Source organism: Balaenoptera physalus, assembly GCF_965194825.1.
Source record: "Balaenoptera physalus genome assembly, chromosome: 11".
NCBI classification, from domain to species: domain Eukaryota; kingdom Metazoa; phylum Chordata; class Mammalia; order Artiodactyla; family Balaenopteridae; genus Balaenoptera; species Balaenoptera physalus.
The window spans coordinates 33,503,698-33,526,360 of NC_138896.1; the positions used below are offsets into that span (position 1 = coordinate 33,503,698).

The 22,663-nt window shown below is 43.7% G+C and overlaps 3 protein-coding genes across 6 annotated transcripts in view; 2 read left to right on the top strand and 1 right to left on the bottom strand.

Moving 5' to 3' along the window:
* On the top strand, positions 1-12,097 carry MRPS10 (mitochondrial ribosomal protein S10). 4 transcript variants are annotated; one of them, XM_082414802.1, is made up of 7 exons: positions 1-158; positions 3,178-3,242; positions 3,331-3,403; positions 5,350-5,486; positions 6,851-6,959; positions 8,078-8,167; positions 8,637-10,092. In XM_082414802.1, exons 1-7 carry the CDS (start codon positions 111-113, stop codon positions 8,715-8,717), a joined length of 603 nt encoding a protein of 200 aa, XP_082270928.1. In that variant the 5' UTR covers positions 1-110; the 3' UTR covers positions 8,718-10,092. The 4 variants fall into 4 exon arrangements, with proteins under 4 accessions (XP_082270928.1, XP_082270929.1, XP_082270930.1 ...); XM_082414803.1 differs by having other exon boundaries at positions 3,334-3,403; XM_082414805.1 differs by lacking the exon at positions 1-158 and adding an exon at positions 905-1,358.
* The window catches only part of GUCA1B (guanylate cyclase activator 1B), a 16,415-nt gene continuing 5,364 nt past the window's right edge, over positions 11,613-22,663 (top strand). The window contains exons 1-2 of the mRNA XM_082414813.1: positions 11,613-11,654; positions 18,325-18,655. Coding sequence (XP_082270939.1) covers positions 18,449-18,655 — 207 coding nt within the window. The 5' untranslated portion in view covers positions 11,613-11,654; positions 18,325-18,448. The remainder of the gene's footprint in view (positions 11,655-18,324; positions 18,656-22,663) is intronic.
* LOC309638623 (guanylyl cyclase-activating protein 1) overlaps positions 18,648-22,663 on the bottom strand; it is a gene marked incomplete at its 5' end in the record, with an annotated part of 17,897 nt that continues 13,881 nt past the window's right edge. Inside the window, one exon of the mRNA XM_082414811.1 lies at positions 18,648-21,527. Coding sequence (XP_082270937.1) covers positions 21,400-21,527 — 128 coding nt within the window. The 3' untranslated portion in view covers positions 18,648-21,399. The remainder of the gene's footprint in view (positions 21,528-22,663) is intronic.

Below are 22,663 nucleotides of genomic sequence, written 5' to 3' on the forward strand. Positions count from 1 at the left end.
TTGTTCCGGTGCCGGAACACAAAGGACACACTCTCTCCTTTTTCAGAACTCTATGGTCAGAGGACTCCTCCGTGACCCCGGAAGCGATCCCGGGAAGCGGGAACGGCAAGATGGCGGTGCGAGCGGCGTTTGGGCCACTGGGACGGCGTCTCTGGCAGGTACGGGGTGCGCTGGGGGGACTAGGCGGCCCAACAAGGACGGTAACCATTACGTCTGGCTGCCACCTGTCATTTTTTTTTAAAAGGAATTCCTTTATTTTTATTATTTATTTATTTATTTATTTTTAGCTGTGTTGGGTCTTCGTTTCTGTGCAAGGGCTTTCTCTAGTTGCGGCAAGCGGGGACCACTCTTCATCACGGTGCGCGGGCCTCTCACTATCGCGGCCTCTGTTGTTGCGGAGCACAGGCTCCAGATGAGCAGGCTCAGTAGTTGTGGCTCACGGGCCCAGTTGCTCCCGCGTCATGTGGGATCTTCCCAGACCAGGGCTCGAACCCGCCTCCCCTGCCTTGGCAAGCCGACTCTCAACCACTGCGCCACCAGGGAAGCCCTGTCATTCTTAACATCTGGAGCTTTCCGCGATATTTATTACGCACGGCCCGTTGTTTGCAGGAAGGTGGCGAGAAAAGGGCTGATTTTATCTCGAATTCTCTCATAGGATAAAACATAAGTTAATGAGTCAGGGCAAAGACAGGAACTAGAAAAATCGTAGACTGTCAGGGCTGGAAAGGATGTTGAACAGCGCACGTTCCAGACCCCGCCTTTCACGTTTGCGAAATAAACTGAGGCTCAGAGAAGTCAAGAAGGTTCACCTCGCGAAAATTAGGTGGCACGAGATCTTAGACGCTTCCCACGGAACCAGATTGAGATACCTTCTGGATACCCGGGTTTCTGAGATTTAGATGAGAATCGCTGAAGTCAGAGGAGTGGGTTAGATATCCTCTGCTCGGTTCTTTGGAGAAAAAGCAAGAATTTAAGCGGCGGTTCTTAAGTTATTTGGCCTCAGCACCCCTTTCTTTACACTCTAAAAATGGTTGAGGACTCCGAAGAGCTTTGGGTTTTGTGGGTTTTAGCTATCGATTTTTAGCTTATTAGAAAATACAACCGAGAATCTTAAAAATGCTTGTTCATTTAAAAATAACACTAATAAACTCATTACATGTTAACATAATTAACGTTTTTATGGAAAACAACTGTATTTTCCCAAACAAATTGAGAGAGAAGTGTAGCAACGTTTTATGTTTTTGCAAATCTCTTTAATGCCTGGCTTAATAGAAGACAGCTTGGCTCTCATAGCTGCTTCTGCAATCTGTTGCTATATCACACGTCCTGCAGCCTCTGGAAAACTTCACTGTACACTGGTGAGAGAATAGAGTGGGAAAGTTGCAAATTACATCTTACTGTTATTATGAAAATAAGTTTAGTCTCCCGGGCCCCTTCTGAAGGTGTCTCAGGAGCCCCTCAGAAGTCCTTAGACCACACTTTGAGAACCACCGTTATTAAATCAGGTGCTGTTAGAGGTTGAAATTTTGAACTATTTTAAGACCCACTTACCCAGAACAGGCTCCACCCCCTCAAAAAAAAGAAAGAAAAGAAAAAAAGGAAGGAAAGCTTAAGAACTTCTTAAGGTTAGTTTGTGGGTGTAACAGCACTTTAGGCTCCAACTTTTTAAAAGCAGGGGGTTTATACTGGGAAAAGATGCCTGGGAAGTGTCATATTCCTTAGACCTGTGGGCCTTCTACACAACTGGATTGTGGGCTTAGGGGTATAAATGTGGGGAGGGAATTTTCTCTGTGGTTATGTGTGGAAAATGGCACGTACCTCTTACTACCTTGTATTGTGCTTGATTTCCTTTCTTCTTTTTGCTTTTCTCCCTTGATCCAAGAGAGACTGTGAAAGTTTTGATTTGCCTCCATCTTGGGTGAAGAGTGGAAGAAGGATAATTAGCTAAGAATAGGTTTTTTTTTTTTTTAACATAGGTGACCCTCTGCTGTTCTAATTAAGTTTCATTTGTACTAAACTGTTATTCTCATCTTTAAAGTATTTTTCAGGATCCTGTTGAGCTTCCAGTTTCTCAGGTTACACTTTAAATCTTGGGAAAGCTTAAGAAAAAAACGGGTGGCAAATGTGTATTACATACAGTACCATAGGTTTCCTACAACAAGAAATTTTGTTCCACCAGGGGGAGCTGACAGTAAGGATTTGGAAACGCTGTATTGTTGCAGTATGAGGCACAGTAGTGGTATATAAGATGGGTGTAAATTCCAATGTGTATTTCAACTTACTTATAAAATTAGACGTTTATAAGCTAGTTGTCTCAGCCAAGCCAAGAAATAAATATGCTGGAAAAGGTGTATGAAAGCTTCAAAGAAGGGTACTTTAGAATTCTTATTCCAGCTCCATAAATTAAATTATAAAGACGCTTTTTTTTAATGCTCAAAAATATTTAAGTAAAAGAAGTATTATGTTGAAATATATTTAATCTGTAAAAAAAAAAAATGGGAAAATGAAGTCATATGTTTTCTTCCTTGATGTCTGCATATTTAATTCATAGCTGTTAATGTGAGAATTGTTTTTTAAAAAAGTTCTTGTTCCTGGGCTTCCCTGGTAGTGCAGTGGTTAAGAATCTGCCTGCCAGTGCAGGGGACACGAGTTCGACCCCTGGTCTGGGAAGATCCCACATGCCCCGCAGCAGCTAAGCCCATGTGCCACAACTACTGAGCCTGCGCTCTAGAGCCCGCGAGCCACAACTACTGAGCCCGCGTGCCTAGAGCCCGTGCTCCGCAACAAGAGGAGCCACCACAATGAGAAGCCCGCGCACCGCAACGAAGAGTAGCCCCCGCTCGCCACAACTAGAGGAAGCCCGCACGCAGCAACGAAGACCCAACGCAGCCAAAAATAAATAAATTAAATAAATTAAAAAAAAAAAAGTTCTTGCTCCTGAGCTATAAGATATACAGTCTCTAGTATTTTGAGAGTCCTTTTTGATTATCAACTCTACCACTGTCCTCTTTTTTTTAAATGAAATCTAATTTGGCAATTTAGTTACCCCAATATCTTCATCTAAAATAATGAGATAGCCTGTTATTTGAAGCATGCTGCACCTTTTGGTTTTTAATGGAAACTATGAATGGTTTGGGAATTGATTTTAATTCTAACACACATCCCCCTCTTTTTAAGGGTTCGAGGAATTTTTCTGTATGGAGTTCCAGGAGCAGTACAGCCAAAAATGGTGGCCTTCTTCTGTAAGTATATAATTGGATGTGCTAAATTGAATAAGAAAATGGGCACTTGTGCTGTTTTACTTAGGTTTCTCTTTGTTTCCGCACATAGCAGCACCAATATGAAGTGGGTACAGTTTTCAAACCTACACGTTGATGTTCCCAAGGATTTGACCAAGCCTACGGTATGCACTCCCTATTTCTTGGCATAAGAAGCTACATTAGCAGTAAATTTTCCTCATTATTTCATTTGGGGCTGTTTCCCAAACACTTTATGAATAAAAAAATTTGTTCTGGAATACTGGCAGGTGCACAGTGCACCTGAGGAAAGTATTCACTGATGTCCCTGAGTGCTTATGGTCACTTTCAGGCTATTAAGGTAAGAGCTAATCGAATAAAGTATTTACCCCAAATAACTGTGGGAATGAGTAGTCTTTTGGTTTTAGCTCAGCATAGTGTATGGAGTTGTCATAATTAATGATGCTGAATACTTTGTATTATATTATGGAATTTTTTTTTTTTTTTGTAGGCTTCAAGTCTTTATTGAACAGTGAACAGTGCTTTATTGTGAGAGAGAGCATTATCACAAGTAGAGAAAATCCAGGAGCAGCTGTGTTACCTTGTTTCCTTTAAGTGAAAGCCATGATTTCATCAACCCAGTTTTTGTATTATTTGTAGTTTTTTTAAATCCTAAAACTACAAACTATAATTTGTAGTTTTTTAAATTCCAAATGCTTCCAGCCCCACCCCTCAAAAATAATCCCCTTTAACAGTTTGGTACGTATCCTTCTAGACCTTTGTCTGTATATAATCATCTGTGCACACCATGAGCACCAAAATGGAATTGTGTTATACCTAATGGCCTGCTGGTTCCGTGTTTTCACTTCATAGCATATATAAACCCCGGGTCTCCAGGTCAGATGCCTGCGTAGGCCAGGCCTGTAAGGAACGGTAACAGGGTGGGCACAGTGGCAGGCTGTACCCTTTATAAGCAAGACAGCTGCTACTTACTGTAGCCAGTTGTTGCCATGTGGGAAATTAGACCTAGTGATGTCAGATTGTCTGAATTTTCCAAACTAAATGAAATTCAAATATTTGTGCAAAATCTTTTGATTTTTAATATTTGTAACAGATTCAGAATTATCTTTAAAACCCTGTAGAGACCAGTCATTATACATTTTAGGGCTATATTCCCCTTCTCTTGTCCCTCAACTTAAGAGATAAGATATCAGTATATTCTCTTCTTCCAACAACCCTATTTGGGGTAATTGAGAGTGAATATCTAGCTTCCTGGTTAGTAAGTAGATCTCCTTTCAAGGGCAAAGTAATTTAACTCTGAAACATTGGATTAGTAATATAAATTACTGGTTTGATGGATGACTGAAGTGAAGGTAATTCACCTCTTGGAAGAAAGTCAGAAATGTCAAACCCATCATTTCTAAGATCTTTAAGTATTAGAGTGGAAGAGGTAGAAGTTATTTGTACAGTCAGTGTCATGACATTTTAGTTAGAAATGAGTAATTTTTCTATTAGAGCGGGCAAGATAAACATGGACAAACCTAAGAAAAAGAATATGAATAGAAATAGCTCGCCTTTGTTTAACAATGTTTTATAACTTATAATCACTTAAATCCGTGCTCTCTTATTTGTTCCCGACAGAAATGCCATGAGCTGTAGCACAAGTATTGTCCTATTTATATGTGAGAAAACTTAAGTTCAGTGAGATTATATTACTTGCCCGTTGTTATTCAGCTTTAAGTGGCAGAGTTTAATTCTCAATCCAGGTCTTCTGACCGGGCTACTTTTATTAACAGAACCCCAAATCCTTTTCTGTTGTATATTTGGGGTTTAATAACTATTAAGCTCGAAGTTTCCATTGGTGATTTTGTAGGTTGCTTGAAAATCCTTTTGATTCAAACTGTATTTTAACTGATTCTTAAGGGTCATTGTGGAGTCTGAATGTGGTTGTATCTAGATATTTAAGCTGTGTTAAGATGTTACTCAGCATTTTTCTCCCCACTTATTCGTAAACTCTGAAGTTGTTCAGGTGAGGGTAATACGTTAAATTTTCCAATTGTAAATATTAGAGGAACCATGACTGAAGCTTTTCTTTTTGATTTTAAAATTGCAGATAACCGTTTCTGATGAACCAGACACGTTATATAAGCGCCTATCAGTTTTAGTAAAAGGCCATGATAAGGCTGTATTGGACAGTTATGAATATTTTGCGGTGCTTGCTGCTAAAGAACTTGGTATCTCTGTTAAAGTGTAAGTATGATCTTTCTTAATCTGACCTGTTAGCTGCTATAACACAATCAGTCAAAAATGCTGCCAGGGGGGCTTCCCTGGTGGCGCAGTGGTTGAGAATCTGCCTGCCAATGCAGGGGACACGGGTTCGAGCCCTGGTCTGGGAAGATCCCACATGCCGCGGAGCGACTAAGCCCGTGAGCCACAATTGCTGAGCCTGCGCGTCTGGAGCCTGTGCTCCGCAACAAGAGAGGCCGCGATAGTGAGAGGCCCGCGCACCGCGATGAAGAGTGGCCCCCACTTGCCGCAACTAGAGAAAGCCCTCGCACAGAAACGAAGACCCAACACAGCCATAAATAAATAAATAAATAAAATTCTAGAGAAAGCCCTCGCACAGAAACGAAGACCCAACACAGCCATAAATAAATAAATAAATAAAATTTAAAAAAAAAAAAAAAAAAAAAAAAAATGCTGCCAGTCCCAGCTAGGTCTGAGCTCTTAAAATGGGATAGAAACTCATGATGGGGAGAGATAAGGTTTGTTATATTATTCTAAGCAGGATCATCCTTTCCTGTCTACCAGAATTTTTAAATACTAGAATGAGTGAACAAGGAAAATGAAGGAATCCTTTGTCTAGAAATTGCATAAACTTAGGAGGCCCAAGAAGCCCTCGTGTCTGGGATCTCCATGGGGCAGGGAGGTGGATTAGGTGAACAAGCAATTCTTCCAGGCCTCTTGGATTTGGTATCTTTGCTATTATATTCATTGTTTCAAAACTGCCTTAAGAAACTCCATTCACCCAATACTTGCATGCATGAGCAAGGCGAGCTTCGTATGGCCTTGAAGTCACTGCAAGGTCAAGTATAACCACCTCCTGTGTTTTGTCACCTGCTCTTTCTGATGTTCAACGAGGCCCATATGGAGCTTTGCCAGTCTTGCTTTCTAGCAAAACTGAAGGAACTCACACATTTCCCGTAACAGACCGTGGTTTTGTGCTTTTCACTGTATCTGTAATACACGGCAGACAGTACAACCATGTCCAGCACACGGTGCTGCTCCTCACAGTTCATATGTTTGGTCAGTGCGAGACCTCAAGGGTGTGAAAGCCGGAGGCATGTGTGTGTGCACTTGCGTGCCAAGGCTTGTTTTTGGGTCGATGGCAAATGTTCCTGTTGCCGTCGGCAGGTTTATTTTAGCCGGAGCTTCATGACAGCCGTTGTTAGAGATGACAGTCTTGACAAATGGAAGTCTGTAAAATAGTAGTTAACGCCTATAATTGGGCATGAGCCTGACCTGCAAAATCGTGGAATCATGCTTTGATATCAGTGACTCAGGTTTTAACATCACTTAGCTTAAGTATGTTGCTTCGCCCATTAATTTTCCAGACATGAACCTCCAAAGAAAATAGAGCGATTTACTCTTCTCAAATCAGTGCATATTTTCAAGAAGCACAGGGTTCAGTATGAAATGAGAACACTTTACAGATGTTTAGAGGTGAGTTTATTTCAGACATTCAGGCATTTTTTTGAAATGCCCCAAATTTCACACTAGCACATCATAACTTTCCTTTAACGTTGCCCAGTAGACTTCCTTTCAGTCAGCCCATGCCAGATGGTGGTAGAGAAGGTAAGTGTCTTTTTGTGTTTATAGAAGCAGCATGATAGGAAAATCAAAGTCAAGTAAAGCCATCCTTCAGAGTAGTTCATACTTTAACTCAGTAGTGCACATTATGTTGACTAATTTTTGTATAGTAAGCTAGCATTGGAATAATTTTGCTTATATTTCAAAAATTCTAGCTACATTTTCACACAGCTCTAATAATTCTTCTCACGGGCTCACTGAATTCTCCATGTCCATGATGGGCAGCATTAAGGTTTTTCATTCGTCGATTATCATTCATTTGTGCAGCCACCCAGGTCAGCACAGTCTTGTGGTTAAGGGAAAGCATGGGCTTTGGAGTTGGACAGCCAGGTCCAAGTACTGGCATTTACTAGCTGTGTGACCTGTGCCTCAAGTCCTTCATCTTTAAGTTGGAAATAATAACAGTACCAATTTCATACAGTTAGTGTGAGGATTAAATGAGATATTTATCTAAAGCACTTAGAATATTTCATCTTATAGTGAATGATTGGTAAATGTTACTAAAACAAGTGCTTGTGCATGTTTTATATGAGAAGCTCTGTACTAGGCATTGAGAGTACAAATATTAAGACATAGTCCTACCCTTAAATGAAAAATCCAAAATTTTATCCACCTTGCCATGGAACACGCAAAATCTTATACTAACTGTATTTTATAATTTAGTCTTTTGTTTCCTTTTGGTTTGAGTTGTTTTGTGAAACGTTTACACTGTTTTGGTACCATGCTTGCCAGCTGGGTTCCATGGAGCCCTGGCTTTAAGGCATTTGGGAGGAAAGGGGACATTGCGGCTCTGCTCCCCTCGTTCAGTTCAACCAGAGGATCTGCACTTTTTTCCTTTTAAATTGGGATTCTGTAAGATTTCACAGATGAAGAAAAGACTCTACTGCTTTTACCAGAAAAAAAAAAAAAAACCCGCAAAATTTCTGCTTTAACCAGCATGGCATGAATCAATTTCATGTTTGAAATTTTAGTTAGAACATCTCACTGGGAGTACAGCGGATGTCTACTTGGAATATATTCAGCGAAACTTACCTGAAGGAGTTGCCATGGAAGTTACAAAGGTATGACTTGAATTTCTGCCTCTGTTGGAGGGAGATGTGTATTGTTGTATTGATACATTGCCGCCTGATTCCAGCCCACTGGGTGGAGGGGAGGACCTGGAGGCAGAGTTGCCACAGTGGTTGGGGGTCTACACCTGCTGTGCAGGGCGCGGCTCAACAGAATGCTGCCGCCACAGCCCATGTCCTCCTGGAGCCACCTCTGACGCCTCCCTCCCTCTTAGCAGTTGTCTAGACACGGGTTCCACGTTAATTGGTGGTCCCTGGAGATCACTGAGGAGCAAATAGATTATGTATGTGAGAGTGTTAACCTACCATCGAGTTTTCTTTTCTCTGTTTCAAAGCCCTACAACAAGATGAGAGGGTAAAAGAAAAAAGTCAAGAGGACTTGAGGGAACAGAATGAATAAATTCAATTTGTGGCTGAAGAGTTAAGTCCACATTATATTAAAATTTTGTTTTTCTCTCTTTAGACAAAATTAGAACAGTTACCAGAACACATCAAGAAACCAATCTGGGAAACAATACCAGAGGAAGAAGAAAGTAAGTCATAAAGTCTCAGCGTGACCACCTGTGCTGGGATGTGAAGTGAGCATGTCAAGTGGAGGGAGTCTCCAGGGAAGACAGTTTCAAGTCACCGTGACTGCTCTCCTGAGGCCGCATGGCTTGATCAGTAGAAAACAGGGATTGGAAGTTTACGATACACCAGACTATTGTGCAGGAACCACTTTATCTATTCTTTCATACATGTCATTGTTTCAGTTCGGATTTTAACAAATGTGAGCAAACCATTTGGACCACTCTGTACCAAAACAGTCAAATTCATATTTTGTTATTCCACTGTTGTTCAATTATTAGTTTGTACTGATTGTGATTTGTATCATTTCATTCATCTACAAGTGAGTGTTTCAAATATTCCTCACACACATTTCTTTCTTTTGAGGGACCTAGAAGGAAACTTTGGTTAATTTAACACTGAGCAGTTAAAGTTTTTGATATTTACCTTAGTGCGGGCTGGCATATGCTAGTTTGGGGGTGGTGACCTCCAGGTTTTACCTCATGTAAGCATTACATTCTTGAAAATTGATATACTTTATAGCAGATCAAGCACATTTGTGGCATGCGCTGAACTCTTCTGTAGCCCGAACCTTTTCAGGGCTGCCTAGAAGGGTCACTATAACGGAATTTGAGCTCTCAAGAAATTACTGTATCGTTTCATTCATCCTGTAATGCATTTATTCAATAAGCTTTTCTTTTGTTGACTTTGCACCCAGCACTATAGTAAATACCAAAAATTGAATAGCAATAACAGCTTTCAAAAATTGTACAAGGCACAAATAAATACTTTTCCTTATTAAGTTCCATGCTGATAAGACCTCTTTCTTTTGGTGAATAGCACTCTTTTTGTTTGCGGATGTCTAATTTTCCATAAAATTAAATAGTAGTTAAAGCTCTGAAAGAGGCAAGATGACAGTGGGCTGAGGCTGTTGGTGTATCAACCCCAAGGGAGTGATACGTTTCCTTTTTACAGCAGAATCCGGCCCATGTCTTTTGTGGTTTCCTTCACATCTTTGGGGTAGTTATGACTTCTCAGTTTTCCACCCTTAAACTGGAGTCCCTGTTCTCTTTTCCCGACCTGCTATCAGGTATGCGTGTTCTGAATGCACACTGCTCATGTATCAGACTTACATTACTGTCATTAACATGAAAAGAATTACAGCCTTGTGCCCCATGACCTCATTCTTTTTGCAGCTCAGTTGTCAACTGTGTCATTCACAAATGCCTAAAGCATGTTTATGCCAGGTATAAGCCTCAGGATTAAGAACTAGTCAGTAAAACAAGAGCAGTATAATAGTAACTGTATCTAGCAAAGCAGCCATTGTGACTCATTTTCATTTTGAAAGAAATAATTCTTTAAAAATAAATGTAGACCCACATCTAATCCTTTTTTGTGCTTTTTTTACAGACAGTATCAATCACTTTATTATAATAGGATGACTTCTGCATACTTGCCTCCAGTGGCTCTCTTTTAAAGGTGTACATCCACTTCCAGCTGTTTTTAGACTAAAGTAGCCTCTAAACCAGATTATTTAGCACTTCAAATTATATATTAAAATCTTGTTTTAAGATAAATACAGAGATAAACTACACACCCAACAAAAATTAATGGTATTTCCTTGACATAAGTACTTGGCATATTTGAAGCCCACTTGATATAAACTAAGTAATTTCTTTATTCTGATAGACTGAGAAGGGTCTTTTTGTTTGTTTTTAATTGGGTCTCCTGAGTAAAATGTATGTTCTGAAAATTAGAATTAATGCCCAAGTCTCAACTTTCTGTTCATGGTGGTGACGGGAGGTAGTGAGAAAAGTAGACCTGATTTCGGGATGGACCAGAGGGCAGGTAGGAAGTGAGACGGTTTTTTATTGAGGTGAAGCCCTGAGTTCATTGTTATTTTCTCTGATCTGAAGTATAGTTTCTTTTCATATTAAATAAAATAGTGTTAAGGTCTGTTTTAAATTATTGGTAGACTCTACAGATTAAACTCGTTCAGTGCCTAGTTTTGATGCTTTCAAAGAGAATTATATGTCCTTTGGCCACTTAGATATACCACAGTAAATACATAAAGCAATTATTTTAAATCAGTCTATTTTTGTAACGTTTCTGTTTGTCAGCTACCCTTCCTCCTTTCTTACACTATTAAATTAGCTTTACTGCAACATTCATGAGTAGCCGAGTAGAGAAAACAGGCCTGAGTCAGATAAGAGTTCAAACCCACTAACTGCTATAAACTTAGGCAAGGTGTTTAACCCTCTCAGAGCCTCAGTTTACTCATTAGTAAAATGTAGGAAATAAAACTTATGAAGGTTGGAGTATTGAATTAGGTAACTTGTAAAGCACCTCACACGGTACCAGGCAGATAATAGACATTCAATAAATACTAGCTATGTGAATGAAGAATATTGCCTGCCATATCAGTGAACAAATGATGTTGCAGCCATCAAGCCATCACATTACAGCCACCCTGACGGTGCACCCTGAGGAGACTCAGGATGAGAAGCACAGGATACTGCCCCCAGATAGCTGAGGTGCATATCAAAGGAATGATTTCAGTGAGCCCAGACTTAAATCTCCCCATACTTAGAAAAGTGCAGAATTCCTTAACTCGAGACGCCTCGTTTTCTTTAATTAATGGTAATCTTTTGATGTTCCGAATACCTGGTCTTTATTGCAAAAACCTCTGTATATCCTGGCTCTCCCCCTTGCCTCTTCGGAGCAGTCTCTCAGAGTTATCTGAGGTGCTGTGTCCTGAGCTTAAGTCCTCAGTTTTGTCCACTAAATAAAACATAACTCTCGACTTCTAGATTGTGCTTTTTTTTTTCAGTTGACAGCTATTACCAGATGGCAGAACAAATTCGATGATACTGCAGATGCTTGTGTGCTGTGCTGTTTAAAAACCAGCTGGAAAGGACTTCAGAGTATCTCTAAGGTGAGGATAACACCTTACAGTGGTTGCAAAATTTAATTTAGATGAGAAAACATGTAGCATGCTTATTATAATCACCACCATACATTATGCCAAGCATTTACAGGTATTATCTTATTTAATCTTTATAACAACCCAATAAAGTAGTTACTGTTATCCCCATTTTATAGGAGAGAAAACTGAGTTTGACTTGCCCACTCAATTGCCCTTTCAGTTGACAGATGAAACTGAGACGAAAAAGGTGAAACTGATTTGTCTGAGTTCAGGTTAGTGAAGACAGAGCCTCAGAACCTAATTTTTAAAGGCTAGGATGTACTCAAATGCCCTCACATTAAATCCAGACTATTCAAACCTGAAATCCAGATTTATTTCCCGTTGCACATTAGCAAAGTGTGCTTACTCATTCCCCCTAAGGCTTAGAAGTAAAGAGATTGACTGGGGGAAAATAAAGAATAAAAGTTGTATGGGGGCTTCCCTGGTGGCGCAGTGGTTGAGAATCTGCCTGCCAATGCAGGGGACACGGGTTCGAGCCCTGGTCTGGGAGGATCCCACATGCCGCGGCACAACTAGGCCTGTGAGCCACAATTACTGAGCCTGCGCGTCTGGAGCCTGTGCTCCGCAACAAGAGAGGCCACGATAATGAGAGGCCTGCGCACCGCGATGAAGAGTGGCCTCCACTTGCCGCAACTAGAGAAAGCCCTCGCACAGAAACGAAGACCCAACACAGCCTTAAATAAATAAATAAACCCAAAGTTTAAAAAAAAAAAAGAATAAAAGTTGTAAATGTGTATGAATAAAGGCAAGAAGCATAACCCACAGCGCGATCCCTGTGGTCTCAAGGCTGACGTTGGTCCTGACTGTCTGAGGCAACAACAGGAGAGTTTAAGCTCCAGCAAGGAGGGGCCTACTGGGTTATAGGAACCCTGGCATGGAGACAGTTAACCCTGGGGCTTTGCGCCAGGCCCATCTCAGGCTCTGCAGACGCTGGTTTGTCGCTCACACGCATTTCTTTACCCCTGGAGCCAGGCTTATGGCTGAATGCCTGCGATCCCCAGGGTTCTCTTCGCAAATCCCTGCTCAATTCCTAACCCTGTCCTCCTTAAAGCCTTACTATTGTTACTCACTTCAGGCTCTCGTTCTCTGTGGGGTCCTAATCCTCTTTAAAACGATATATTTATACCTCAACAGCTCAGCGGTATTTAAGGGCAGGTCATGGGCAACTGACCCACATGAAAAGCCAATTGAATTTTAGATTACTCTGCCAGAGGCTAAATCGAGTTCTGTTTCATTCATACAGTCTCTTGAGCACAGGTACCCACAGCAGTGGATTGCATATGCTGTCTTCAGGTGTGATGAGATGGGGACAAGTTCGAAAAATCACTGGAGGCCTCTTCCAGTGCTAAAATCCCACTATCTTTTCCCATTGACAAATATCTGCTAGGGAATTCCCTGGTGGTCCAGTGGTTAGGACTCTGCGCTTCCACTGCAGGGGGCACAGGTTCCATCCCTGGTCGGGGAACTAAGATCCCACATGCTGCATAGTGCGGCCAAGGAAAAAAAAAACAAACAGGAAAAAAAATCTGCTAACCCAGGCATTCTCAAAGGAATCAAGAGCTGTTGTCTTGTAAAATTAAGAGTAGTACACGTGAATTCAGCTCTGACCGTGTGTCAAGCACTTTGCTCAGTTACTCAACAAGTCTTGTTTCTGCCAAGAATTCCTTGTTTGTACCAAGCACTGTTTTAGGCTTTGGAAATTCTGCAGTGTGTATGTTGAAGTCCCTCTCCTCAAGGATCTTAGATTCTAGTGAGGAAGACATGCTAGGGGAAAAAATAATAATAAGATCATTTCATAAGCATTTAAGCACTGTGAAGCAAATAAAGTAGGATAATGTCAGAATTACTTCAGTAGCTATTTGAGGTGAGGTTGGGAAAGTTCTCTCTGAGGAGGGGAGAATGTCAAGAAGGAGGCAGCCATGTGAGGGTCTGGGGAAGAGCATTCCAAGCAGCAGGACCCATCAGTGCTAAGGCCCAGTGAGTGCGGTGTATCTGTGGATAGGGCAGAGCAACACGCAGGTGAAGTAGGAGGATCCTATAGTGCATCACGGCTGGGGGAAGGAGTGTGGATTTTATCCTGAGTTTCAGTGGGAAGCCGTGGGAGGGTTTGGGGCAGGACAGTGCTAGGGTCTGATTTACGCTTTAGAACACACTTCTCTGGCTGCTGGGTGTGGACTGGAAGGAGGGAGGTGATGGGAAGATGGGGGCAGGAAGGCCAGTTAGGACCGCTGCAGTGGACCAGTGAGAGGACGTGGCCTGGACCAGAGCTGCAGAGATGGAGGGCATGGGAAGTGGTTGGATTCAGGATAAGTTTGGAGGTGGAGCTGATGGAATGACCTACTAACAGACTGAAATGAGATCTAAGAGAAAGAGAGGACTCAGGGGTGACTCCTCATTTTTGGCCTAGGCAGCTAGGTAAATGGCGATGCCGTGACTGAGGTTGAGAAGGGTTGAGGAGGGATTTGGGAAGGAAATCCGTACTTTGGCTTTGGCCTTGCTAAGTTTGTGATCCGAGTTGAGCTGTCCAGTAGACAGCTGGGCTCATGAATCTGGAATCTACAAATGGTATGTAATGTTGAGGGTGAATGAGCTCTCTGGGGAGAGCATGTGGGTAGACGGGCGAATGGTACTGAGGACAAGCCTGGGAAGCCCAAGCATGAAGAGATTTGTTTAAAAGGAGGAGGTGCTGGCAAAGGAGATGTACAGTCAGTGAGATTGGAGTGAAATCAGACACATGTGGGTCCTTGAAACCTAAGGTGTTTGAAGGAAGAACTCACTTGGTGAGCTGTGCTGAATCTGCTGGCAGGTTGAGTAAGAAAAGTAGGTCATTGGTGACCACTGTAAAGCCTTCTCCATGGAGTGATGGGGATGAGTATCCAATTGGAGTAAGTTGAGGAGAGAATAAGAAATGGAGAGGATGCAAAACAGGTTCAGTTATCTACTGCTACCTTAAAAAATGCCCGACACTTCATGGCTTCATGACAACCTCTACTTTGCATGCAGATCTGCAGTTTGGGAACACTGTCTGCTCCGTTTGGTATCAGCTGAGGTGCTGGAAGGCCAGGCCTGGAGGCATCTACAGGTTCACTGACTCCCTCAGCCTGGTGGTTGAGGCTGACTGTCAGCTGGAAGCCCTGCGTGTGCTCTGGGCTTCCCCACAACATGGTGGCTGTGTTCCCCGGGCAAGTCCTGAGGGACAGCCAGGCACAAACCCTGTCGCCTTTGATGACCTAGTCTTGGAAGTCACATAGTGTCACTTCTGCCCATTCTCTTCGTTGAGTACCATAAAGACCCATCCAGCTTGAAGAGAGGGAGAAATAGACTCTTCCCCTTGATGGAAGGAACATGGGAGACCAGACCTACTGCTGTGCCAGTTTCGGAAAATAACATCTTCCACAAGGGGTTTTGTTGTCACGGGAGCCAAAGTTAGGACAGTGGCTGGAGGGGAGTAGGGCAGGGCCAGTAGATCCAGTAGGCACAGTACCTAGGGCCCACAATATTTATTTTTCTTTATTTTCTTTTTGGCTGCGTTGGGTCTTCGTTGCTGCACACGGGCTTTATCTAGTTGCAGTGAGCGGGGGCTACTCTTCATTGCGGTGTGTGGGCTTCTCATTGCAGTGGCTTCTCTTGTTGCAGAGCACAGGCTCTAGGTGCGTGGGCTTCAGTAGTTGTGGCACATGGGCTCAGTAGTTGTGGCTCGCAGGCTCTAGAGTGCAGGCTCAGTAGTTGCGGTGCATGGGCTTAGTTGCTCCGTGGCATGTGGGATCTTCCTGGACCGGGGCTCGAACCCATGTCCCCTGCATCGGCAGGCGGATTCTTAACCACTGCGCCACCAGCGAAGTCCCCGGGCCCACAGTATTTTTAATTTCTTTTAAATGTTTTAATTTTCAAAACCAGAAGAAAGAATTAATATAATGCAACCTGGACTGGACTGGATTATATTCATCTTTTTACCAATGAATGATAAAATAGCACTTTTAATATTTCCTTATTTAATCTTTAATTATCAATATTAATCTTGTGACCCATGAAGGCAAACGTGGGTAGGCCCAAAAAAGTCACAGTGGGATCCTGAATGTGGGATCAAGGAAGAATTTTTGTTTTGTTTAATCTTGTTTTCATAAAGGTGATATTAAAGCACATCTGCAAACGGGAATGATCCATTAGAGAAGGATAAATGGAGGGTGCAGAAGAGAAAGGGATTACTGTGGACATGAAGTGCTTGAGTAGGCAAAGGGAGGTGACATCTAGAAACCAAGTGGAGGAGCTGACGGGGGGAGAAGTGGGAAAGGGACGCTGTGTCCATCGAACCAGGAAGAGGGGCCGGGTATGTGAGCACAGGTGCAGAGAGGTGTGTCTGCTATGGGAGGATGAGGTGGTTGTCAGATGCATCTGCTTCTCTGTGAAGTGAAGGATGTGACAAGGTCATCAGTTGAACGTGGGAGCGAGGGGAAGTTTTGAGGGCAGGAAGCATGGTGGAAGAGTCATCTCGGGGAGAAGGGATTCAAGCCAGCAGAGGAGAGCGTGCAGTACAACTGTCTGGCATTATTTGAAGTGTGTGTGGCCAGTGCGATTTTCTGACTTTTTCCAGCTGTGTTTAGCCTCGGGTGCAGATGAGGTGTTAGCGCATAGTTACGGGGATAGCTGTAGCCAGGGTCAGGTTTTGCCAAGCGAGTAGTTAGAGGGAGAGAGGGGCACAAAGGTCAAGGTCATGGCAAGGAAATGACAAGAGTTCTGGGCCATGTGTAAGGATAAGGAGGAAAGTGAGAATGTGACAGATGTTAAAAAGCATAGTGATAGACGGGTTGGAAGTCTCAACAGGGCTGGTGAGTTGCTGGAGTGAAGCTGTTAGTGTAAGTGAGTGGAAGGAGAGGTGATGACGGTGTTTGAACGTTTCAGACCATCAGTAGAGAAATTCATGGTAGCAAGGCCTCCTGTAGACATTCTCAGACTTCACGTGCCGTGGAAGCACCTGGAGAGCTTTTTAAAACACAGACTGTGGCCCCGCAACCCCAAGTTCCAGATTCACTAGGGGAGGAGGGGCCTGAGAATCTGCATTTCTAACAGACTCCCAGATGTTGCAGCTGCTGGCCCAGGGACCACAGTGAATGGGGGCCAAGGTGGGGTGGAAGAAAAGCTCTTGGGAACTGGGGAGATAAGCTTTGAGGCCAGAGTGGGAGGGACCAGCTGTCCACCTGATGCTTTGGGACAAATGGTGACGTCACCAGTGAATGATGACAATAAGGACAAATACAAGATGGGAGGGTCAGACGTGTTCTCGAAGGCACTGGCATTTCTGAGGGAGGAAAGAGGAAAGGTAGAGGCAACAACTGAACAAGGAGGAGACCAGCCTTAACCTCCAGACCCGGAGGCACGTGGGATTTGGGAGAAAAACCCATCGGCACTTGAAAGGATGACAGAGGAAGCGGGGTTCCACCTTCAGGGATGGCAAGGAAATTAGAAGAACTTTGAGAGATTAGGGACGTCTGGAGGCAGGGAGCTGAGAGCGAGAGCGAGCAAGAACGAGCGAGAGAGAGAGAGGTTGAGACTGGAATGTACAAGCAATTCAGGAATGAACATCCAGTGGGAGGCAGGCACTGCTGCCCCTGAGATTATGAGACACACTGGAAGGACTGCCCCTAAAATCTCAAAAAAATTAGTGCTCCAGGTTTTCTGATTTCTTGGAGGTGTCATTTTTATATGCCATTAACATAAGCATGAGTATATAACTGATTCAAAAACAAATTCGCAGGACTTTCCTGGTGGTCCAGTGGTTAAGACTCCACACTTCTAACGCAGGGGATGCAGGTTCGATCCATGGTTGGGGAGCTAGGATCCTGCATGCCGAGCGGCGCGGCCAAAATAAATAAATAAATAAAAATAATTTTCAAAACCAAATTCGCATGAACCTTTAAAAGTAAGAACCTTCAGAGATAAGTTAAGCCACGCTCCCAGATCCTTCTCATGTGTTCATACGTTGGAGAAAAAGTGGGAAGAGCCCGGCTGATAGGTCTTGGATGAAGGGTGTAGGAGGGAAGTATTTGTACTTTAAACTGGGAGATGGAGAACTTCCAAGACTCAGGGGTGTGATCTGTAAAGGAGCTTCAGATATCATGCTGGGGACTGAGTTAGCCTGGGGACAGAGGTGCTCACCCAGAGCCCTTTGCATCATAGATCCTGCTGCTTCTCATTAGGCCAAGTGAAGGGCGAGCCCCAGCTCACCAGTGATTCTGTTTTATGGGCTAGGAGTTGTCCTTGCTTCCTCTCTGGACTTCAGAGTCTGCTGTATCTCCAAGATGGGCCTCCCTGGAGCAGCATGGTGCCCAACGGAAAGGGACAGGGAGCACGTGTGTGATGGGAGGGTCTCAGCCTGTCTTCCCAACTCCCCCTCCATCTGCCGACCTCTCAGTGTCCTCCCCTTCTCCCTCTTCAGAATCTGCCCGGCAGCTTAGTTGAGTGGTTGATGAGACTAAAGGGAGGGGTGGGGCTGGGGGAGCTTAGCTGACTGGAGGTCAGACCTTCCAGGGGAATCTTCTAATGATCTTAGGGCGCTTAGCTGGCCTGGCCCCGCCCCCTCGCTGCCAGCCCCCTGCACTGCCCATCCTGTTCTGTTGGCTAGGAGGTGATGAAGAGCCTGGCTAAGAGGAGGAAAGGGAGGAAGAGGGCCCTCGCCTAAGGAATCCATTGGCAGAAGCCCGGGAGGAAGCACAGACCCTTGCTCCCTGACGTCCCCGGGGGCCAGGATGGGGCAGCAGTTCAGCTGGGAGGAGGCAAAGGAGAACGGCGGGATGGACGTGGCGGAGCTGCAGGAGTGGTACAAGAAGTTCGTGGAGGAGTGCCCCAGTGGCACGCTCTTCCTGCACGAGTTTAAGCGCTTCTTCAAGGTCGCGGGCAACGAGGAGGCCACCCAGTATGTAGAGGGCATGTTCCGAGCTTTCGACAAGAACGGGGTAAGGCGCCCTGAGGGGGAGGACCGATGGCTCAGGTCTCATCCCGGTGCTAAAGGAGCGTCCTCAGTGGGAGCTCCGTTCCCCAGTCCTCCTGCTCTTCCTCTGCGCTTCGTTTCTCTCCATCCCCTCTCGCCTTTTCTGTCTCACTGCTCCCCCAAACTCTTCTCCCCATCATTCCTCTTTCCTTCTTCTCTTCCTCCCCTCCACCTCACCGCTCTCATGTGACTGGCCCTCTTCCTGACAGCTGAGGGGAGACTCTGCAGAAAGGCGCACGGTCCAGCCCTCTCTGCGTGTATTTATGGACAGGGCTCCGTAGCCGGAGGACCTGGTTTTTTGCACCCACCAGAGCACCCCTGGCTGTAAAGATAAGGGGCTCCAGAGCTGCCCTAAATGGGCGGAGCTATCTTGGAACAGGTCGTGAGCGCCCCCTTGTTGGGGTCCTTTGAATTGAGACCGGCCAGCTCTTCCCACCCAGAAAGCTGGAGGAGGCTCCTTCCTGGACTTGGAGGTTGGACGGATTATTGCAAAAGCCCCTTTCTACTCTTCAAGCCATAAAAGATTCCATGAAATCATCCATCCACAGGGTTTCTTCCAGCCCTTGGATGGCACCAGGAGCTAAGAAGATAATATATTTCGTAAATGCGCACCTGGGAATTGAATTCAAACATTGAAATCCCTTCATTATTTAAGGCCATCCAGTCCAGTGCCTCTGCAGTACTTTAAACCATTAGGTTTGCCTCAAATACCTATTTCAGTCCCCCAAATTGAGGGGGTGGTGTTGGACCTAGATAATTAATCTGGAGAAATCGGTGGGTACCCCACTTCTTTGTAGGGGGAGAGCTTCACTTTCCAGAGAGAGTCACTGGGAACGCTTCTTCAGGTCCCAACCTGACCCTGGTACCGGTCAGTGCACATCTCCTCATCGCCTGTAGGGGGCGGGAGGGCGGGGTCAGCGTCATTCCCTGCAACAGAAACCTCCTTGGAGATGAACCCTATCTCGGGGCCCAGAGTGAGCTTCAGCCTTCCCAAAGCTCCTCTCCACACGCGCCTCTGAGGCAGCAGCAGCCCTGGGAGGGAACAGGCAGAGGTTGTTATTCCAAATTGAGTGAATTGATTGACCAAGATCATATACTCAGGGGTCCTGAGTCCCAGGCAAGTGCTCCTGCCCAGAAGGCAGTTTGTTGGGTTTTTTTCAGAGAGAAAATGATTTTTCTAAGTGTTGAATGTCATAAGAAAAGTAAATAAATAGATCATATATAGCAAGAGTCACTATCATAGATTTATCAATCTTCCTCAAATTCGTTTAAAATTCAGTATAATAACAATTCAAGATCTCAAAGGGATTATGAAGCCCCTGGGAATAATATGGCTGACCTCTTATACCTAATCTCCTCCTATAAATCAGCATATAATATTCATCAATTGTTTTTAAAACAACCTTTTAATTTTGGTATGATTTTAAATTTACAGAAAAATTATAATAGTACAATTAATTCCCATGTACAATTTATCCAAATTCCCCAACTGTTTACATTTTGCCTCATTTGCTTTACCATTCTCTCTGTGTAATGTATTATGTATTTATGTGTATATGCATACATATAATATATACATATATGTGTATATTGTGCATATAAATATACATACATATTTTTTAGAGAAAATTATAGACATCACAAGCTTTTACCCAAGTATTCTAGTGTGTATTTTCTAAGACCAAGGGCATTCTCTTAACCTAATAAGTGATCAAATCAGGAAATTCAACAGTAATAAATTCTGTTATCTAATCGACAATCCATATTCAAGTTTGGTCAATTGTCCTGATGACATCCATTATAACCTTTTTTTTTTTTTTTTTTCGTTTGATCAAACATTGCATTTACTTGTCCTGTCTCTTTCTTAGCCTTTAATTTGGAAACTTTAATCTCAGCTTTTCTTTATCTTATTTGACTCTGACATTTTCGAAGACTGCAGACCAATGATTTGGGTTTGTCCCATGCTGCCTCGTGATGAGATTCAGGTTACACTTCTGGCAGAAATGCCCCAGAAGAGATGCTGTGTCCTCCTGAGTGCATCATGTCAGGGGGCACATGATGTTGGTTTGTCCCATTAGTGGAGTGGTTCACTTCGATCACTTGCATACATGGTGTTCTGCCAGGGTCCACCACTGTAAAGTGACTATTTTTCCTTTGTAATTTATAAGCATCTTATAGGGCGATACTTTGAGACTAAGTAAATTTCCTGTTGCTCATCAAATGCTCATCCCCTGGGTTTGGCCTCAGCTGATAATTTTCTAACTCCACCGTCTATTTATTACTTGGCCTCCTGCTGTAAGGAAGAGCATTCCAGGCAGGTGTTTGCAGCTCCTCTGTCAGGGACTGAGCCTTCTTTCTTTTCTTTTCCCACTTTGTGTCTCCAAACCTCCACCCGACTCCACTTTCCACCTTGGCACAATCTTTGTATCAGCAAGTCTTGTTTCTAGGCAGTTGGTCTGAGATTTCTGGGGCAAATAAAATCAAAAGAGCTCATAGATCTTGCTCACACGTCAAAATCTGAGGTGGTGGAAACAGGGTTTTGGTGGAGGCAAGGAGGTAGGAGTGCCTGGTCTGTGCTCCTGCTACGCCCCCTCCTGGTGGTGGTAGTAACACTCGTCTCTGGTACTTGCCTGTGATGCACTGGATGGAAGAAAAGGGAGGATGAAGCTCAAATGTCCTTCGGGATCCTTATGTAAGGAGTGTTGAGGGTCAGGGTTGGTTCACCAGTGCAGCGCATTCAGGGAGAAACGAGGCAGGTAATCCCACAGAGCAGATCATGTTCCTGTCACTTCTGCTCCAGCTCTCGAGTAGACAGGCATTTCCATCATCTTGGGCCCCTGTGGGTAATTGAAGCTGATGAGAGCTCGTGTGCAATGGATGAGATCAGCCCCAGCTGGAAGCTTTCCAGAGCTGATCCGGATGGGTGGGGGGGTTTGAAGTAAACTCGAAGGCGAGATCACTTTTCAGGAAGAGGCTGCTCTACAGTGGGCCTCAGGTAAGGTGAGGGGTCTTTGTGGAAACCGTATCATGGTGAGACAGGATGTTATGAGAACAGAAGGTTCTAGACAAAGAATGTGGGGGAATCTAGAGATCTGGAGAGTAGGGATTTGTCCGTGGTTTTTTGTTTGTTTGTTTTTCTCCCCTTGGTGCTAGACACCAGGTTCATTTTTTAGACAGTAATAGACCTTGCATGGAGTAAGACATTTCTCCCAACCTGATGAACTGGAGAAGGCATGTAGCTTGAAAGGCTCTGCCACTTGCTGGGTGGGAATTTCTTGGGCAACTTATTCAACCTCTGAGTCTCTGTTTCCTCATCCATAACATGGTGGTGACAGACCTGAGGGAGATGATGTATGTAAAACAGATGATCCCTACCAGCCATTCTGCACACATTTTCCTACCCAATTCTTATTTTAAAAGAAACCTAACATCTATTTTTAGTAAGCTTAAAAAATAATAATTACTAATGAAAATAGCCTTTTAAAGAACAACCAGTTATCACATTGTACACCTTAAACTTACACAGTGTTCTTTAAAAGGCTATTTTGCAATTATTACCTCAGTAGAGCTGGGGAAGAAAAACTGGGAACAAGCCAAATAACCTTCAATGAGCAAACAGAAAGCAAACTAGGGACCATTCATACAATGGCGCACCATACAGTAATAAAAAGAAAGGAACTGTTGATGCATGCAGTGACAGCTGAATCTCCAGGGCATTGTGCTGAGTGAAAAAAAGGGTTACACATTATATGATTCTATTTATATACCATTCTCAAAGTGAAAATATTTTTGTGATGGGGAACAGATCAGTGGTTGTCAAGTGTTACGGTTGGGGGAAAGATGTGACCCTTAAGAGGTAACACAAGAGAGTTTCTTTGTGTTGAGAGTTACTCGTATCTACACGTGATAAAATTTTGTAGAACGAGTGGGGAGGGGCAATTCATAGGTAGGGGATTAAGAGGAACAAACTATC